Source organism: Tinamus guttatus, unplaced genomic scaffold (assembly GCF_059628265.1).
Source record: "Tinamus guttatus ecotype Peru unplaced genomic scaffold, ASM5962826v1 Tinamus_guttatus_pri_ptg000235l, whole genome shotgun sequence".
Classification (NCBI taxonomy): Eukaryota; Metazoa; Chordata; class Aves; order Tinamiformes; family Tinamidae; genus Tinamus; species Tinamus guttatus.
This window is the reverse complement of record NW_028288769.1, coordinates 160775-180869: the sequence shown is the minus strand read 5'-3', so window position 1 is coordinate 180869 and position 20095 is coordinate 160775. Positions and strand designations below refer to the sequence as shown.

Sequence of the window (20095 nt, the reverse complement as noted above, 5' to 3'; positions counted from 1 at the left end):
AGCCTCTCTGCAATCTCTCCACAGATTTCATCTTCTTGAAGGGGAAAAGTCATTTCGTTTTTCATAATGCCACTTTGCTCACCAACCGCATTTACTTCTCTGGGCTCTAGTGCTCTGCTCTTGGGTGCTGTAATCATGCTTCATTCTGGTAGATTTGGAAGTGTCTACCAGCTTGTTAATGCTTTGCCTAAACTCATGTGTAGACTTCGTGGTGAGACTCTGAAGGTTCAACCATGCCATGATCCTTGAAGCCCTTCCTAATTATAAAAAATAAGTGCAAAAAGTTGCTAGTCAAAGAAAAATCTAATCTAAATCTAAATGGCACATGCTCTACAATTATGCTCCCTGACTTCCTCGGTATTGCATCCACTGTTCAATCCTTATGAGTCATGGAGTTTCAGAGGTGATTTGGCCCCTGGACATAAGAGGAAAGGTGGCCTAGGAGAGACAGCAAAATTGTCCTCAGACATCAAAATGACTTGGCAAAGTTCTGAACCATGGTGGCACAGGAGATGATAGTGTTTCTTCCTCTAGACTCAGCGATCTGTAAAATGATACATCACTTCATAGTTCGGCAAGGTGCATATCTTGATTAATCAGAGCTGTCTTCCTATGGAAATGGAGATGATTATTTATTATTACGGAAGATGTGTTGTTGGCTCTTTTGTAGATAAAGTCATTTTAACTTGGACAGAAGTTCATTTGCTCTTAGAGAGAGCAAATACAACCCCCCACCCCCCACTGCCACTTCTTGAGCTGTCTGTTGTCCTTTACCATCTTTTCATGTTTCACTTTTTCTGCAAATTGGAAAAATGTTACTGATGACACTTAGGTTTCCGCTTTCTGGACCATCTTCCTCATCCTGATCCCTTCTGTAAGTCCTTAGGTTTTGTTTTCTTTTGTTTGTTTGTTTGTTTGCTTGCTTTGATTGAGTCTCGGGCTCTCTTCCTTGCTTGGTCCTTCTTTCAACAGTTCATCTCACTTTCTCTTTTCACTAGTCTCCCATCTGTCATTCCTCCATGAGTTCTGACTTATCCTTAGGTATCTTCATTGTCTGTTCCTCATTTGCAAGAGCCTTTGTTCTTCTTTCCTTCCATTTCGCACCTTCACTTAGTTTTACAGGATGTTCGGGGTGCTACAAATCTATCCTTTGACCGTGGTTCTTCTCTGCTGTCTGGTTTCCTATTTTGTTCTTACTCATGGCAGTACATTTCCCATCCTCCTCAGCTGGGGACCTGCTATCAAAATCTTCCCATTTGCCAAGTCTGCAACTTTGCACTTCATCCTGCCTTCTCTCTTCTCTCATACTTTTCATTCCTCATCTGAATGTTGCCCTCCTCATCAGCTGCAGCTTTAGGGTTCACCTTTTCTTTTGTGGAGCCTGTTAGATACCATTTCTTACTGATAGATTTTCCAGGGGATATCTGTAGAAATGTGGGTAGGCATTTTAATGTTCTCTTCTTTTCTCCCAGACCATCTTCTGCTACCCTGGCAACCCGTTAAAAGTGAACTTTCCCTACCTTGTTGTTTAAAAGTTACTGATTAAAAAGTGAAAATCTTATCAACATTTATATATGAAAAAGTGGAATAACAATATCAGATGTCTATTTTTAATAACACCAGAGACATTTTGAAGTGAAGCAAAAAATGGAATGTAAAAGCACAAAAAGAAGGGAAAAACTCCCAGCAACCTTTCCCACTTTTTAATTCACATGAAATTCCCCTGTGATTCAGCTTTGTTGACTTTGTCATTGCATATTTTATCAGTGAGCTATTCTAAAGGATGCAAAGGACTGCAGTTGACTTTCACAAAGTTTACTTCATAAGTCTGAGTTATTGAAAGATCGAGTTAGTTATTCTTTCCTTCTCCACTGGAGTAGCCTTACTGTAGAAAAGAACCACTCCTAAATACCTATTCAGACAGCTGCTTCAGGCTAAGATGAACTGTGCTGTAAAGTTTCTTGTTTCTCTGTATTGACTAAAGAACATCTCAATACCCAAGATATGGGAAACAGTGATGACGAATCTCTGCCTTTCCCTGCCTTTCCTGATGCCTTTCCCTGCAAATCTTGCTTGGCATTTTGATCCGCCATGGTCCAGAATTATTAGTATTTCATGCATATTGCAAAGGTAGTCGTCATCTCATGTACTCAAGAAAGATTTGGTAGGGTGAGTGTAGATCAGGATAATGTACTAGCAGTGAATGAGTCTGTCTGTGAGTACTGACTGAGTGTGTGACTTGGAATGTAATTAACTTAGTTTTTGGATTTTAAAGCATTTTGGAGGGAGAAAGCACAAAAATTTTTAGAGAGCATGGCTTTGATGTGTTCTTTTATTTCTTTTCCCAGAAAGATCAAACCATTCAGTCTACTTGCTACATCAAATTTTCTCTCCTTAGGTGTTCTTTTGATTTGCTGATTTTTTTTTGCTAGAAAATATTGCAGCAAATATTGCCTTTTCCTTGAAAGGATTGCCATGTGAGCCAGCAATCTCATTTCTAATACTTTTTAAATATTTAATAAAGCAATTGGCCTGTAAAAGCACAGTTTGTATTGTGATTGTGTTCTTTTGTGGTGACTGAGGAGATTGACAAAGAAGTACTTGGTAATATCTATATTTATTTCTAAAATTAAAGAGGATAGATGTTTTCAATTTAGCACAGAATTGCCTACAGTACTTACTAGGCTTTACTGTCTTAACATTTTTAATCCGATGTAAAGGATCATCTTATTTAGGATTTATATAACAGACCGTAGCTTTTCTATTTTTTTCATTTGATTTCAGAATGTTTCTGGTGCTATTAGAATTGTCATTCTGTTATTATTATTTAAAAAACATCTTTTTTTTGCATGTATATGAGTTGAGAAAATTCTCACTTTTCAAACATGGAACTTTTAAACAAGACGAGAAAAATGAATCATTTCTTTAAAATAAGAACAATAAGGAGAGACAAGGCCATATGCCTTGAATTCTCTGTGTCTCTCCCTTTCACTTTTGAGAGATGAATTATAGGAGGTGAAAGAGGAGTTATAGGAGGACCTTCAGTAGTTCATGTAATGAAGCAGTATGCCCATCTCCTGGATAATAATCTGCAAAATGCTTTGTTGGTCCCTTGTTTCCGGTCGCTTTCAGAGATCCCCTCTGCTCTTCCATGGCATTTCCTTTTTCCCTTTTGTGCAGGGAGTGACAGCACCCCAAGCTGAGGTTCTCCACGCCCGGTGTCTCTCTCTCAGCTGCTTGCAGAGAGCTTTGCTGAGAGCAAAAAGGCAGTTGCTGTCAAAGAAAGATGCGGGTCGGGACAGGAAGCAGGCGGTTGGGAGGGAGTAGTCAGCATCATCTGACTTCTGTGTTTCCTAGCTATGATAAACATGTTGGTAAGCGTTTTGCTTGTGACTGATGGGCAAAATGAAGGTCAGTTTTAGTCAAAGCACAACATTTCGCAAGTGCATTTGCCTCATTTAGTATGGATCCTTACCCTAGAAATTTTGGGCCAACCACATGCTATAAACCTGTATTCTTGCTCTGAGAACTAGTGTCAATTTTAACACGTAACACCTGTTTTTGAAGTTAGTCTTTGGAGCTTCATGGCAAGGCTCTTCACAGCAGTTCTTTGTGTTTACTAATTAAAATAAACAGTCTCGATTTGAGTGTTTTAGACCATTGTTGTTTCTGTCAGAAAGATTTGGAAACCAATCACAAGTCCGTCTTTTCTGATGTAAACATTGCAGGAATAGCAAGAGTTAACCGGCAGGCTTTAATTGCATGTTGTGTTACTGAAGACTGCTAACTGTCTCTAATTGCTGGGATTTATTCAGGTCCTTCAAGGAGGAGAATGAGAATGAGCATACAAAGCTCATGATTACATCTGTTTTCTGTAACTCCCCTTTAAAGGACAAGACTTCTGCCTTCTCATGGAGGTGTTTCAAGGGACATGAGCAAAGATGGGTATTACTATGAAGAAGGCTAAGCAAGTACACATAAAGTACCTAGCAGGTCTCCTTTGGTAACTCCTGGCTCTCCTTATCGCTCCGAGCTCTTCCTTGAAATCTGTAAATTCAAGGAAACCTGCCATGAAGGTTTGACTGCTGATGTTTGAAATCAGGGAGAGGGAAAGGAAGGACTGCAGGGCTATGTTGTTTTCTAAAGATAAAGTTTGCATTTGAGAAGCTGTTACAACAGTGCCTTTGATTCTCTCATTACACATGCCATACTTTTCCTCAGAGCTGACCTTTTTGTGTACCAGGAAGTGTTATTTCACAGTTGCAATTATACTTGGGGTAAAAATTTTCAGAGCCATAAGGCAGTATTTTTATAACAGATAAAATAGATAGCCTTGTAATGAAAGGCTAGTGCACAATCTGGCCAGTTGGCAACAAAAAGCAAAATTTACTTACAAGTGGTGTTTAAGAGCATTTTAACTTGCAATAACTCGATAGATGATGCAGTTGCTAGGTAATATCTTTCATTTCTAGAAAAAGTCTTGAAGTGAAGGCTAATCAATAGGGCAGGTACAGTGTGATGTCATTTGTTGCCATGGTTTCTGAACTTAGGAGTCTGTTATCTGCAAATAATATTGATGGTTGCTATGCAGTTGCATCTTTTCATACTGTTGTTTTGCCATTATACAGCTCTTTAATCTTGGCTAATGCTTCAAAGAGCAGCATGTCCGGGAGTTTAAATATGATAATAGATAGGCTTGTACTGCAACCCTAAAATATCTTGAAATTTACAACCCAATAAACAACAGGCATCTGCAGGAAGTGAACAAGGTTAACATTTTGGTGATTAAACTTCCACAAAGCAGTTGACATTTTCTAGTAAATTAATCTGCAAATTAAAGATCTCTGTGGAATTAATGCTATGACTCATTACATGGCAGATCATGTAGGAAAAGGGGTAAAGCAGTCAATCCTCTGGATGATAAGGCTGTCAAATGTTTAAAACTCTAAAGGGCTCAAAAGCAATCACAGCTTCTTAAACAATGTTCTTATATTTCATGTATCTTTTGCTGTTGGAATGTATCTCTTTATTATGCTTGGGCTTTGCTAGAAAATATTTTATAGATGCTTATGCTAAACAGCAGACAATTGGACAGACTGAAAGGGAAATGAGACTTATTTTTCCTTATAGTTGTCAGAGGGAAGAAAAAACATTTTGAAGTCAGGTTCTTTAAATCAAATATAATATTTCATTTTTTTTTTATTCTATGGAGAAGATGTTTGTCTGTGTAGAATGCCAGGTACCCTTTACTTGATTTATTGGCATCTCCTTACAGTAGTTTTTCTTGATAGTTTGAGTTACTGAGCATTTTGGAGGGAAAGAATGAAAAAGAGATGAAAAGATAGAACTCAACCCAAGCTGGAGGAGGTAACATGGGTCTGAAAGAAGAGGTGACTTGTAGAAAATGTTCAACACCCAACATTTTAAAGGAGAGCAGAGCCCACTGGACCAAGTGCAAAGAGAAAAGAAAGAGGAGAGGAAAGAAGCAAAGAAAGAGGTTGATGGAAAAAAAGGAGGAACTGAATAGGGAAGGGAGGAAGCAGTATAAAAATTAGACTACGGCTTGCTGAATTCTAAGGTGTTTTACATTTTGATGGGTTGTTTTTTTCTAATGTGTCTAGTCTGTTTCTTCCCCCAACTAATTCCTTCTTTTCTTCCTTTTCCACTGTTCTCAGCCTCAATAACATATTTCTTTAGAAAGTGTTTTGCCATCTTCTTTTTTTTTGTCTTTTCCACACCTTTCTCTTCTACATTGTGCCATTGACTATCACATTTCTTTCCAACATGCAGACAATTGCCTTAGTAGTCATTCTTGCCCCCCTAACGTGGTGATCGAGTGGTCAAGGATGTGACAAAGTGACAAAGTCACACCAGTGACTTTAGAAATATGTCACCAGGAAAAATTATATGTATGACTAACATTCTGCTTTTTTTCTAAAGTGGGCAGAAATGTTCTCTATGACTCCTGTAGTGGATCTCCTTTAGAAATTCCCTGTTTGCTGTACAGAAACACAATAGCAGCGTTCGAGAAGTATATCCTCAAAGCACTGCCACTGCGAGCAGGCAGATGGAGGCGGCATGCGGGCTTGATGATGAGAGCAGATGTCAACAAGTTAACAATCTGAAAAGGAAGCTAACGGCACAGCAGTGCTTCGTATCCAAATGTTTAAAGTAAGAGAAAGAAAAGAAAAAAAATACAAGAGAAGCCACATGGTAAAGAAGTTAAAAATCAATAGCACCAATCAACTAGAGCTGTAAAAGACTATCTGATGCTAAATCTGCAAAGTGGTTCTGCTGAGTGGATATGTCTGAAGGAGAGCAGTATCTCACTATTAGTCTGTCACAAAGGATAAACATTTACTTCGCATGCCATATACCAACTGTGCAATTAGGCTTCCAGTCATACATACCATGTATACCAATGCAGGGGGCAAGTCTCAGCCACTTGCAATTGCTGCTGCATAACCTCTGCTTTCAAAAGCCTGGATATTCAGTTGCTTATGCTGCTGTGAGGTTTTGTTGTTTGGAATAAAATAATTCTTTTATTTCACAAAGTTTTTTCTCTTAGGGATACTTGTTTTCTGCCTTTTTTTTAAGAATAAACAATTTTTAGTAGTTTTTTAATATGTCTGTGTTAATACATATGCATATGCATTTTTTAATAATACGCATTATGAATCAATTCTATTTAAAAAAAGGCAGAAAAGTTTTCTGTCTGAGAAAAAAAAAGCATGTAATAATTATGTGAGGGACATCTTGGTTAGTTGTGAAGTTTTACAGCCTGTTCGCTTCCAATTCACAGGGAGCACTATGATGCTTCATATATAAGTGAATGCCCCAGTATCATTGAACATTTAATACAGATTTTGGATAGGGATTACAAGCATGGTGTGGAAAGAAAATTAAGACCAGGCATATCAACATCAGCATTAAGTGGGAGCAAGCTGACCTTTAAAGCCCCATAAGAGTTTAAGATGAGATAATGCAGCCTGGGACAAGAACTCTTTAGCTACAGATACGAGTCTTCCAAGTGTGTGATATAGTGTTGTGATATGATTAATTCATTGAAGAGTTACTTCAGCCCTGTGAATAGGGTAGTAGCAGGGCAGGTTAGTAAAAGTGAAGTAAATAGAGATATTTATAACAATTACATGCTGTAGCAAGTACTGGTTATATTTATATAAAATTCTCTGAGCGTGCTGTTAAAAATTCGCTTCAGTATACAAAATTCTTGAACAAAAAGTCCAGAAATCTGAAGACTGGAAACTTGGCTTTAGATTTATTATAGCAATTTTCATTTCATTTCATTTTATGTCCGTATGATTCAGCTAAGCTCTTCCCTGGAATTTTTATATCTTTAGTTGAGGTCTTGGGTCACTCATGTTGCAAATAATCTCCTTTTATGAGTAAACTTAAGGTATATGTTTGTTTTTCTATGTATTGATTTAGAAACAGAAAGCTAGTTCCTAACCCAAATCTGAGAAAGTAGCTCTTCCTGCTGGAGGTGCAGCACTGTCTCTGTCTGAGAAGATAGATACATATTTTGATATTTTGATCAAATCTTTTGATTTTCAGTGAAACATTGAAACATTGTGCAATATCAAAATGTTTTATAGGAAAAGAAAAAGATGCTTTGCTTGCTGCTTGAGCCTTATGAGGAAAGATTAAGTCTAGTCATAACATTTCCAAAAAAAAAAATAAAAACCTCAAATCCCAAAACCAAAACGAAACCACAAAACCACCTATTTGATGCAACACCCATGCACAGCAAGAAAAGCCTCCTGACTGGCGGCTTTTCAGTCAGGCCAACTGAAGGCCAACTGAAGCTGGCAGCTTCAGTTTGAATACAGAAGCATTGGTATTCCCACCACATGTTTTATTTGCCAGGAAATTGCTCTACAAGACATCTTCTCCCGGGCTGTTGGTGTTAGGTGTTGTAGAAGAGTTTCTTTCCTGCAAAGGCTCTTATGGTGTGGGACATAGCAGAGACAGGACACTATGCTATGTCTCCCATACATCCCTTAGCAGAAGGTCTTCACAAGGAACGCACTAACAGAGGTAACGCTGAGAAAACCTGGTGTCTCATGGTGAGCACGGTGTGTCTTCCTTGCTCCCAAAGCACAGCTGAGCACTCTGCACAAAAAGCAAACCAGATTTGGGGCTCTGAGACAGTAAAACAGCACCTCAGTGCAGAAGGGACTGTTCAGATCCAGCAGGAGAATCACATTTTTCATGTCAAAGCCAAACTCCTTTAGCTAAAGAGCAAAAGTTAAACCAGCAACACGTTAGCTCATTGGGCTGTTTTGTTCCATATCTGCTCATTTGAGACAAGCTGAACCATGCCAAAATGTGTTCATAAACCCTTTTTAGGAGAGGAAGACTTCCCTCCCCACCTCCCAACATAACTAGAGAGTGCAGATGACATTGTTCCCATGCTGCTAGCAGAACGTTGTTCCTGTTTGCCCAAAATCCTTGCAAAAACTAATTCCAGATTTTCATACTTTCTGGGATCAGACAGGCATTCCAGTATTCAAAGAGGTTTCAAGAATGCTTTCGCACCTATTAAAGATGCCTCCAGAGGCACCTTTTTCTGGCACCCCAGAAACAGTCCTTTAGCACCAAGAATCACCTACATTTTAAAAGACAGGGATCCTTACAAGTACAAGACAGAAATATATTTTTTCTAGTCAGTAAAATTATTTTTATATGAATAGTTATAGCTAGAACTTGAGTTTGCAGTTTGGCCCTGTATTCTTCTTTGCAACAACAACAACAACAACAACAACTTATGTTTTTTTTTTACATTTAGAACACATAAATTGAGTACTGTGCACAGAAAAAAAAAAAAACACATATATTGCAGAGTTGCTTATTTTTACATTTCTTTTTCTTCCTGATGTTTTTTCCTGACTATAACTGGGCAAAAAATGATATGTTACGCAAATTATATACTCCTCTCACAATGTTGTAAAATGAAAATCACCTGTATATAAAAAAAAAGACTTTTAGGCAATCCATCTGGAAGTCGGTCTGAATGTGTGCAGCTAATGGTCATCACAGTTTGCAGGAGGTAGATTTAATGCAAGTTTAGGCACTGTTTACTTTAGTTATGCTTCCATAAATGTTCAACAAGGGGAACGAAAAAAATGCTCTAGTAAGTGGTGAAAAAATCAAAACCTAAATCCTCAAGGCACAGGTTTTTAAAAGTATTCATGTTGGTATTCATCTATATTCAGTTATCTAGCACTTGTGGATTTTAATATTCTCTTCAAGAAAAAAAAAAGAAAAAAAAAAGAACATCACTGAGCCTAAGTCTTTTTAAAGTCTTCAGACAATTACAGTTATCTAGCAGGAATAAGTTAATGCTCCTATTGACTTCCCTGGGAGTAAAGTATTATTCAAATAGAGTGTGAGAAAATACCTAAGAATGTGGGCAAATGTCTTCTATAATTATGCTATTTTTGGAATCTCGCATTGTAGTAAGTAGACTAAGCTTTTCAATGTTAGTTGCTAATACAGCCTCCATCATAAAGTTTCCTTCATCTGAAGTCATCAGGCAATGAAATTTGCTGCCCCTGCTTAGCAAGGAGGAGAGCTTAGTATAAAACGTCTGAGGTGAACTTATTTCTATTAGTCATAAGCTTCAGGTCCTGCTCAGATGGTTACAAAGATGCAGAATATGATAGTCGGTGTGTGTTTAATTGCTTCTGTGTGCCCAGGAATTTAAAGAGAATTTAGGCTGTGTTTGGCAGTAGCTTTCCCTCTATAATGAGGTTGCTATGGTAAACCTATTATTGCAGGCAAAGAAAGGGTATGTTTAGTGAAGGACTGATCCCTTGCAATATTATGTGAGCTTCAAATTACTTTTGAATGGATGAATCTGTGCGGCAAATATGGTTATCGCAATAACTGGGAAGAAGGCAAAAAGGTCACAGAGTAAGGTGTGGCTTCTGTTACTTCAGGAACAGATACATCTGACAAAACAGTAGAATGGCTGAAGTGATCTTCAAATATCTTCTGTTTTTCCTGGAGCGACCCGGAATTTATTGTTGTGACATGCTATTAATCATTGAGTTTGCCTATATGATGATAAACAAAGTCTTTAAAGTTTATGCCTTCTGCATCCTATATAGACAATTGTCCATAAGCAAAAATGCTTTAATTGTTAATTTTGCTTTGCAAATGATCTAACCTCACTGTTGGTGCTTTTGAAGATAAAATATGTATTTTAAGATGGTACAAAGTTTTAACTAGTTAGTGACACCACCACATTCGTTTCTCATGTTCCTACCGTTGATTCTGTAACATTTGTAAAAGGAATGATGAAGGAGGTAGTAATTTGAGTACTGCTTATAGCAATATGCTAAACTAACTATATCTTTGCATGTTTCAAAGCAAGATAACAGCTCAGAGAAATCCTTTCCCAGTGTACTTAACTGAGACTTCTGTCCATTTTGAAAGACTTTTAGTTTTACTGAGGTCCACTGACCTTTCAGGTTATTCTAATTTGTTAATTCATTACAGAAACTTCTTTTGCTTTCCTGTCTAAAAGATTTTTCACTTGTCCTGACTCCTCTCTTTAAACAGACTCGCTTGAAATGTTTTTTATCGTCTTTCAGGCTTCAGTCTGCCTATGGGTGGTACTTGATGTGACATTTTTGTAAGATCTCTAAGCTGGGTGGATATAAAGAAACTGTGGGAGCCCCAGATACCAATAAGCTGGACTAATTTAATGTTGCTGTCTATTTGTGTATTAGAAATGAAAAGAATGCATTCAAATAGCATCTAGCATTCTGTAGAAAAACGTGTCTTACACATTGAGACAAATTCAAATCCTACTGTGTTTCATGATGTTGTAGATGCCACTTCATGTAGTCAGTTTATTACTTCAACTAAGATCTGCAATTAATTTCTAATGCAGTGTATAGCTTTAAAACGATGTAAATTTTAAAGGTATCAAAATAGTCTCTATTATTTTCTCTATCAGCATTTCTTTTTTGAAGATTTTGTACTTAAGTTGTTCATAAGCTGTCACTCTAGATCTTGGCACATAAATTTAAGCTCTAAAGTGTAATGTGCACTAAAATTTGGAAGATTATGAGTAGGGAAGCTGTGAAACAGGCTGAGAATTTTTCCATGGTGATAAAATTCTACCTGTCTCCAATTTAATTAGACTGTTTTTTTCAAAACAAATGTAACATATTAGAACAAGTTTAGCAATGAGCAGTTACACTGACCGTTTGTCACAGAAAAGCTTTATTAATGTCCTCCTTAACAGTGCTTTCAGATTCAGCAAAATATTTCAGCAAATGCTGAAAAATATGTTACACACACTGAACTGTTTGGATAAATCCAATAGACTGAAATTATTATTATTATTATTGCTTTGTAGCAGCAGTCACGCCTACTATAAATTTGCTTCTGCCACCAGTGGAACAATATCTAGGCCTATGTGAGTGGTTAAATTAGGAATTCCAAAAAGACAGGCTTTTCCACAGCCTAATCCATGTCTCTGGTGGTCCTTTTCTGCATGCAATCTATTTTCTGGAATCCCTCATATTTCTTCTCACTTTAAAATATGTTTAGTATCATATTTTGTGTATTTTGTGCTTTACTAGAATTTCAAAAATATGAAGCCAAACACTTAGAAATTTGAAAATAGCAGAAATAATGTTGCCCTCAATTAAGAACCTGATTTGTATATGTGCCACATAAGGGGGTTCTTGATTGTAGTTTTGTTGTTGTTGTTTTGTTTCTTTTCCACTTGACCACCTCATTCTCCCTGCTCTGAGGACTTTGGAGCAGAAAATCTGTGGGAATTTGTCTGTCTCTGTTCTCCCTTGAGCTCCCTGTATTTCCCATATGAAGAGGCTGACAGAAAGGGAGGCTGTGGAAGAGATTGTCCTTTCCACTTTTATTTCCCTGGGTTTGAGACAAAAAAAAAAAAAAAAAAAAAAAAAAGAGTCTTTTTGCTTTCCAAATGCCTGACAGAAAAATTGAAGATAGCCTTGTGCCTAGATTATTTAATTTTAACCATATTAATTTTTGAGTTTCTCTTGTTTATACTAAATATTTTAGATTAGTTACAGAGGTTAATTATGCTGTTAAATGTATGGCATTGCTCTGCTACATAAAGCTGAGAAATGAAACAAATACAATTCCAGTGACTGCAAATTGTTGCTGCTCCCACCAGGAAATAACTGTGATACATTTTGTTTCTGGATGTTGTGGAGGAAGGAGAGTTTTTTAAGGGTATTTATGTGCATACTTTAGCTATTATAGTGACTGTTGACTTTGAGAGGTAGGGAATAGAAAAAGTTTACTGTTTTATTTCATTTCATTTATTTTATTGAAATCATGACCCTGACAATTGTTCATTCTTACAGGGAAATGTGAATGTGGCCACTGCACTTGTTTCCCCCCAGGAGACAACAGAGTTCATGGTAAAAACTGTGAATGTGATGATCGACAGTGTGAAAACGTGGATGGCAACGTCTGTGGTGGTAGGCATGCAATTAATATAATTAATATAAATCTTGGAAGTTTGTAAGTAACTTCCTCTTTTTTTCCCCTGATTTTATAACATAAAGGCAATATAGAATATTGACATCGCTGATTATTTATAATGGATTATAGATCTTTCTAAGAAACAAGGCTAATATTTATTTAAAACTTCAGACACAATAACAACAAAGTAGATTAGATGCACTAGCAACACATGTGTAAGTGTTGCAATGTATCACAACTTCCATCAGAGTTCATTAGACAACATACAGATGCTTAAAGGGAAATTAAAAAGAGTTAATTTTACCTTTTTTGGTTAGAATTGTTGATGTTTGTTTTACTAAGAATGTTATATTCTAAACTAATAATGACTAGCAATATTTCTGAATGTTTTATAATAAGTGATAGGGTTGTTTCCTATTTTCTAAAAAAACAGCACCACTGCACCATTATGTTAAATATATATCTTGAAATAATCTAAATGCTTCAGGTATTTTGATATAGAACTCTACAAGCAGCAGGTTATTTTTAATGTTGGCAATGCAAACCGCACTCACTGATTTTTGGTGAAGGTTGGTATGAAGCAATATTTCAAGATAGTTTTATATTATTTAAATGCATAAATATCAAAAGATACTAAAAACACTTAAGTAAAACATTTTAAAAACACTTAAGTAGTATTTACCCTAAATATACCCTTTCTACATATTAAAAATATCCCTGCCATTTATGTCAGTCAGATTTTTATATTATTTGATGACAGTGCTTCAGTGTAAGCAATAACACTACTAAATTGCACATTTCAGTAATTATAGACAGAAATTTTCATTGTTCCTTTTTAACCAAATTCTGTTTTTGTTGACAGCTTTAACATTCATCGTAGGCCTGAAAACCTCATACGTAAATGAATATTCAGGTCGACACTTGAGTCAGTGTCCATTTTTTTACTATGCAGTTTCACACAGTTTAAAGTGTGATCTAGAGTGACTCCTGTGTAGTAAAAAATGGACATCCAACCCCTTCGTCAAGGCTGTTTTCTCCAATGACAATGTGAAAACTAATTAATTATTTTAAAACATTCATTTTAAACTAATTTTCCTAATTTAGAAATGAAGACTAGAAAGGAAGAAAATAGCTCATGAAGTTATGAATCAAATGTAGTCTCAGCTCAGCTCTTCTGCTTTCCTTCAAACTGATAGCTTAATTAGTAATGACTGTCTGCAAGTGAAAAAGAATAATATGGAAAAACAGAACTGAAGTTATACTGTCCTTTTTGCCATTGCACTGTGTGCTGGCAGGACCTCAGAGGGTTCAGCCTGTAGTTCTCACAGGCCCGCTGAGTGAGGTCATTTATGAACCTTTTGCCAAAACTGTGAAAAAGGTGCCAAAGTCTGCAGCCCTGTTGTCCTGGGCTCCTTTGTAAGTTAAAGGGGAGTTGGAAGCATGTTGTATGTTTACATCTATGTAAGTTAAACGCAGCAAGATCTGAGCTGACCTCTGAAATGCCTCTCTTTGGAGGCAACTAGAACAACTTTTATCGCTAGTAGCTCAATGAAGTCAGTAAGATGAGACTGGTCTCTAGCATCTCAATTTTTGTAAATAGATGTCATGCCACTACAGACACTGTCCTCTCAGTTAGTGGATTTGCATGGCAGATCTTTCGGGATTACTATGGTAAATAACTGTCAGATTGTTTCTGAATATTCTTGATATTTTATTTCTTTTTCTCTATTTTATTTCTAAATGCTACTTTAGCTATTTTTAGAATATTCAAGATTGGTTTATTGCAATTTAAACCTTAAAGCATGATACTATCGTATCACTATGTGATCCTGTCAACTTTTATTAATTTATACCTAAGAGTTGTTTTATCCTTCCTCTTTTATATTCATGTTTGTTTATTTTCATATATCTTGATCTTTTCACAGAAAGTGCCCTAAGATTCTGAGTGATATAGATATCTATATCTATATATAAGATATCTATACTTAGATATCTTATCACTCAGTATTCTTCCATACACCACTCTCATTCTTTTTCACTCCTGCTTCTGTCTTGTGTTCATCTGTGCTTGTGGCTTACCTGTCTCAAGAGGAGAACCTTAATGCTAATTTATTTTCTTTCTAATTCTTTAAACTTCAGCAGCTTAAGACAGCATCTACTTAAGTACAACTATGTACAGGAATATTTACATTTCCTTTATCTTCAGATAGCCTCCAGTGATTGAAGTTCTCTGTATTCACCATTTAAGACCACCAGTCCTTTCTCTTTCAAACTCATAATATTTGTTCCTTACACATTTTCTGGGCATCTTCCACTCTGACTTCTACCCCCTTTATCATTGGCATTTCTTTTCTCACATTTTTAGTGAGCTTCTGACCAAATATAGGACTTTTTTTCATTGTTTCCTTCTCGCATTCTCAATAGCCTCTGACGCTACTAATAGTTTCAGGCCTACCCTTATTTATTTGTCAGATGTTTCACTTGCCTGCCATTTCTCATCTTTCTGATCAGACATTTTGAATTTTCCTTGATATTTTTTTTCTCCTTCCTTCCCTTTTAGGAGATCCTGCAACTTTAACCTTGTTTCCTTTCTGCTTGCCTATTAATAGAACTTCTCTGATTAATTCTGTGCTAGTGTCATACAAATCTCTGTTATCCTTTCTGCTTTGCCCTCCCTTTGTCCAGTCTCCCATATCAGCTGGACTCTGACAACTGCTGCCGAGCTGCTTATCCTTTCCCCTTTCCTTCTCCTCTTTTATTATTTTTCTATTACTGTCACAACTGAGGCTATTGCTGTCAGCGCTTAAACTCTTGGTACTACAGAAGAAATAATTGTGGTAACAGTGGCTGCGGAGAACTGGAAGCCAGGCTGTGAATGTGCAGTGTCTGACAGTGAACGTAGAGTGTCTGTAAGCACGAGGAAGAAAGACCAGTGTTTTCAGATTAAATGCATGCTGAAATGGGAAATATGGATGACAGCCTAAGTGATTTGAATAAGAATTGTCACTAACCTCCTCTGACCAGCAGAGACTGATTAATAGCTTACTTTCCAGACCAGCTGTCCATGCAGTGATAGAAAGACATAAGGCAAAGGATGTGATAAATTAGGGTACAACCGAGTGAGACCCTATTACTATGTTTCTGCATGATTGCAGTGAGTCATTCGATTAAAATTTCAGCTGTCCATCACTGCGGTACCAGGAATAGAGACGTTATGTCTTCACAAAGGTAGAAGTTGCAGTAGGGTTCAGTACAGATTCCACATTTCTCTGCTATTACCCTCCCTTGGTCAATGCCTCTGCACAAAGACTTAATGTGCAGTGGCTAGAGGAGGTGTTTAATGTAGCTTTTGAGACTGGTACAATCTACTTAAAGATCAATTTCCTTAAGTTCCACTAAGTTCCACTTTTTTTTTTTTTTTTTTTGATGATGATGATGATATACCTATCCAGGCTGCCCAGATGTATTGTAATGCAGATCCGCAGCAGTATTTTGCATTATCTTTTCTTTGGCTTTTTCCCATTCTTTGATTCCTTCATGCGCAAGTTAAACGCTCTATCTTTTGGTGCCAACAGCAGCACATACATGACTGGAGAATCAGAGTTGTGTCAGCATGAGTTCTTTCCCGGAACAGTGGTGTCACTGGTGTATGCAAGGCTTGATGTTTATTTATTCTGTATCCTGGTGAGAGTGACTTCTTCTCTTTTCAGAGGTTATGGCTGTGCTGCTAGCAGCAGATGTGTCCTCAGCTTATGAGTATTATTTGTTCCCCTACTGTGTCCAGTAATGTTTTTCAGTGATGTCATCGTTGGCTGCTCCACCTCACTGACTTGGCTGTTATGTCCTACATGTTCTGTTCTCTTTCAGGATGGAGAGCAAGCAGACAACAAGAATTGATGTCACCAATAAAAATCAAATTGAAATTGATCTGATAATGCTCTTAACTCCATTCATTTTGACTTGTTCTTTGGGCTGTTATTGCCCTAGCTCTGAGGTCTTCTCACAGCGAAACAGCAGCAAAAGGCCTCTGGGGTCCTCTACACACTACCAGTTGGTGCACTATTAGGCAGCTTAAGAGCAAAATAACTCTCGAAATTTTTGTAGCACAACACAGGTTGTCCCCAGCTAAGATTGGTAGCCCCAGTTTATTAGCCCTAGGGGCTACTAGAAAATATTGAAACCTATAACAAGTACTCATAGCAGAGCCTCTACATAGCTCTAGGAATGCATCAAAATTAGGTTTTCATGTTGTTTCATGTCAGCATTTCTGTCTGTACTTCATATAGCCAGCCCCCAAATGTAAAGTCATCTTTGATGACACTTTTTTATATTTAGTCATGGATTTTTGCCCTCTTCTCAACACCCAGAAACAACTAAACCTCTGGTCATCCTAATAAAGCAGATCTTTGACTGGTGGCAGTAGAATACTTTGAAAAGTCCGATTTGTTTATCTCCTTGTGAGCAAATTCACTTGGACTTCTGAATCACAGAGTCACAGAATGGTTGAGGTTGGAAGGGACCTCTAGAGATCATTTGGTCCAACCCCCCTGCTCCAGCAGGGTCACCTAGAGCATGTGACACAGGGTGGCATCCAGGAGTGTTTGAAAGATCTCCAGAGAAGGAGACTCCACAGCCTCTCTGGGCAGCCTGTTCCAGGGCTCTGTCACCCTCACAGGAAAGAAGTTCTTCCTCACATGGAGATGGAACTTCCTGTGTTTCAATTGGTTCCCGTTGCCCCCTATCCTGCCACAGGCCACCGCCGAGAAGAGTTTGGCCCCATCCTCTTCACATTTTCCTCTCAGGTACTTACACATATTGATAAGATCCCCTCTGAATCTTCTCTTCTGCAGGCTAAATAGCCCAGCTCACTTAGTCTTTCCTCATATGATAGATGCTCCAGTTCCTTAATTATCCTTGTCGATCTACTCTGGACCCTCTCTAGAAGCTCCACATCCCTCTTGTACTGGGGAGCCCAGAACTGCACCCAGTACTCCAGGTGCGGCCTCACCAGAGCTGAGGAGGGGGGCAGGATCCCCTCCCTCCACCTGCTGGCAACGCTCCTTCTCATGCAGGCCAGGATCCCATTGGCCTTCTTGGCCACGAGGGCACATTGCTGACTCATGGTTAACTTGCTGTCAACCAGGACTCCCAAATCCCTCTCCGCAGAGCTGCTTTGCAGCAGGGCAACCCCTGATCTGTACTGGTGCCTGGGGTTATTCCTCCCCAGGTGCAGGACGCTGCACTTGTCCTTGTAGAACCTCATGAGGTTCTTCTCTGCCCAACTCTCCAACCTGTCAAGATTCCTCTGAATAACAGCACAGCTTTCTGGAGTCTCAGCCACTCCTCTCAGTTTGATATCATCTGAAAACTTGCTCAGTGTGCACTCTGTCCCCTCGTCCAAGTCATGGAGGAACAAGTTGAACAGCCCTGGGCCCAATACTGAACCTCTAGGGAACACCACTGGCAACAGGCCTCCAACTAGAATTGGCCCCACTTATGACTAGCCTCTGAGCTCTGCCATCCAGACATTTCTCAATCCACTTCACTCTCCACTCATCAAACTCACAGTTTCTGAGCTTCTCTGTGAGGATATTATGGGAGATGATTTCAAAAGTCTTGCTGAAGGCAAGGAAGACGGCATCCATATCTCTCCCCTTAACCATCCAGCCAGTCATCCCATTGTAGATGTCTATCGGGTTGGACAAACACAGCATCCCCCTGGTGAATCCATGTGGACTACTCCTGATCACCTTCTTTTCCTTTATATGCCTAGAGATGGTGTCTAGGATAAGCTGCTCCATCACCTTTCCAGGGATGGAGGTGAGGCTGACCAGCCTGTAGTTTCTTGGGTCTTTCCTCTTGCCCATCTGGAAGACTGGAGTGGCCTTTGCGCAACCTGATCCTCCTTGACCAGCAGAATGTCTTCCTCTCTCCCAGTTTTCTCTCGTGTCTCTGGGCTCTGTAGTTCATGGGGACTAGCCTTAGCAGTAAAGGAGGCATTTAGTAACTCTGCCTTCTCTGCATCCTCCATCACCAAGGCATCCTCCCCATTCGACAGAGTACCAGCATTTTCCCAAGTCTTCCTCTTGCTGCTGATGTATTTGTAGAAGCCCTTCCTGTTGCCCCTGACATCTTTCACTATCTCTAGTTCCAGACGGGCCTTGGCCTTCCTCGTTCCATCCCTGCATTCTTCGGCAATATTCCTATATTGTTCCTATGTGGTCTGACCCTTCTTCTGCACTATGTACGCACTCTTTTTCTCATTAAATAAGTTTATCCAACAGCATCTTGCCCAGCCACACAGGTCTCCTGCCCCCCTTGCATGACTTCGTTCTTGTAGGAATGTACCGATCCTGAGCTTGGAGAAAGTGGTGCTTGTATATTAGCCAACTCTCCTGGACCCCCGTTCCTTCCAGGACCCTGGCCCAGGGAATTCAGGATATCTTTTTTTTCCCCCCTGTTTTTTTTTGGGTAATTAATTCAAACTTCTTGTTGTCATATATGGCTTGTAAAAACAGGAAGAGTTGATTTTCTTCAAGGAAAATACCGAGCGTTTCCTTCCTTACTCAGGTCAGCTTTCATGACTGTCTTCTCTACCTATAGGAAATCTGTGTAACAGGACACCATTTGAGACTATATAGGAGGGGACAACAATATTTATTTTATAAGATTTCCAAGTAAATTAATTTTAGTGACTCAGACATTCTCTCATCTGTTTCATTCACTCACACTCTGACTCATATATTTACTAGCACCAAAATATCTGTGTCCAAGTGGTGTGACCAGGATCGCTTGTGTGTGGCATGGAAGAAGGAGAAGAGACACCAGCCGCCACATGTCATCATTATGTATCTTGAGTTGTTCTTGACTGGCCACAACATACAGGAATTTTTAGACATGTCTTTTGTATCCCTTAAGATCCAACAATTACTATGATCCTTTTGAATCCTAATTTTTCTTAATTCTATGATCATAAATTTTAAGCAAGCCTGGTGCCTGTTGTCTCTGTTTCCTCACTTTGACTTCCCCATTGCTGTAGTCCTCCCATTGGGATAATAGAGAAGGAAATAACACATGCCATGAGCTGCAACTTTGTTCACATCCTTTGCTGTGACACACGTGGTCTTCTGCTGAAAAGGTGTCGTGCCATGGTCTCTGCAGAGTTTAGGCCCTATGGTCTTGATTAAATAACATATTCGTCAATTTTATTGCTGTGAATAAGTTACCGGTAATCAGTACTGACCATTTTTTTTTTAACCTTGTTCTGATGTTTCTTCAGTTTCATACACATACACTTCCATTACATACTGCATTCACATGAGGCTTAGATTTCTATTAGAAGTCTCTATGTAATGGCAGAGAAAACATGAAAAGCTCTGGTTTATATATCCTACATATACCTAGAGCTACAATTCCCCAGGCTTCTAAATTAATATTATAAATTTTTACAACAGAGATAGAGACTTTGACATGAGGGTCATGTAGCCATTACCAAGACATACCTTGGAGGAACTCCCTCTCAAAAGACTTGCCCCTAATTACCATGCTACTTTGAATATAAAATTTTCATTACTATCCAGCCAGACTA

The 20095-nt window shown here is 38.4% G+C and overlaps 1 protein-coding gene across 1 annotated transcript in view; it reads left to right on the top strand.

The window, feature by feature from the left end:
- Positions 1-20095, top strand: part of ITGBL1 (integrin subunit beta like 1) — a 73599-nt gene that overhangs the window by 41073 nt on the left and 12431 nt on the right. The window contains exon 6 of the mRNA XM_088525669.1: positions 12387-12503. Coding sequence (XP_088381795.1) covers positions 12387-12503 — 117 coding nt within the window. The remainder of the gene's footprint in view (positions 1-12386; positions 12504-20095) is intronic.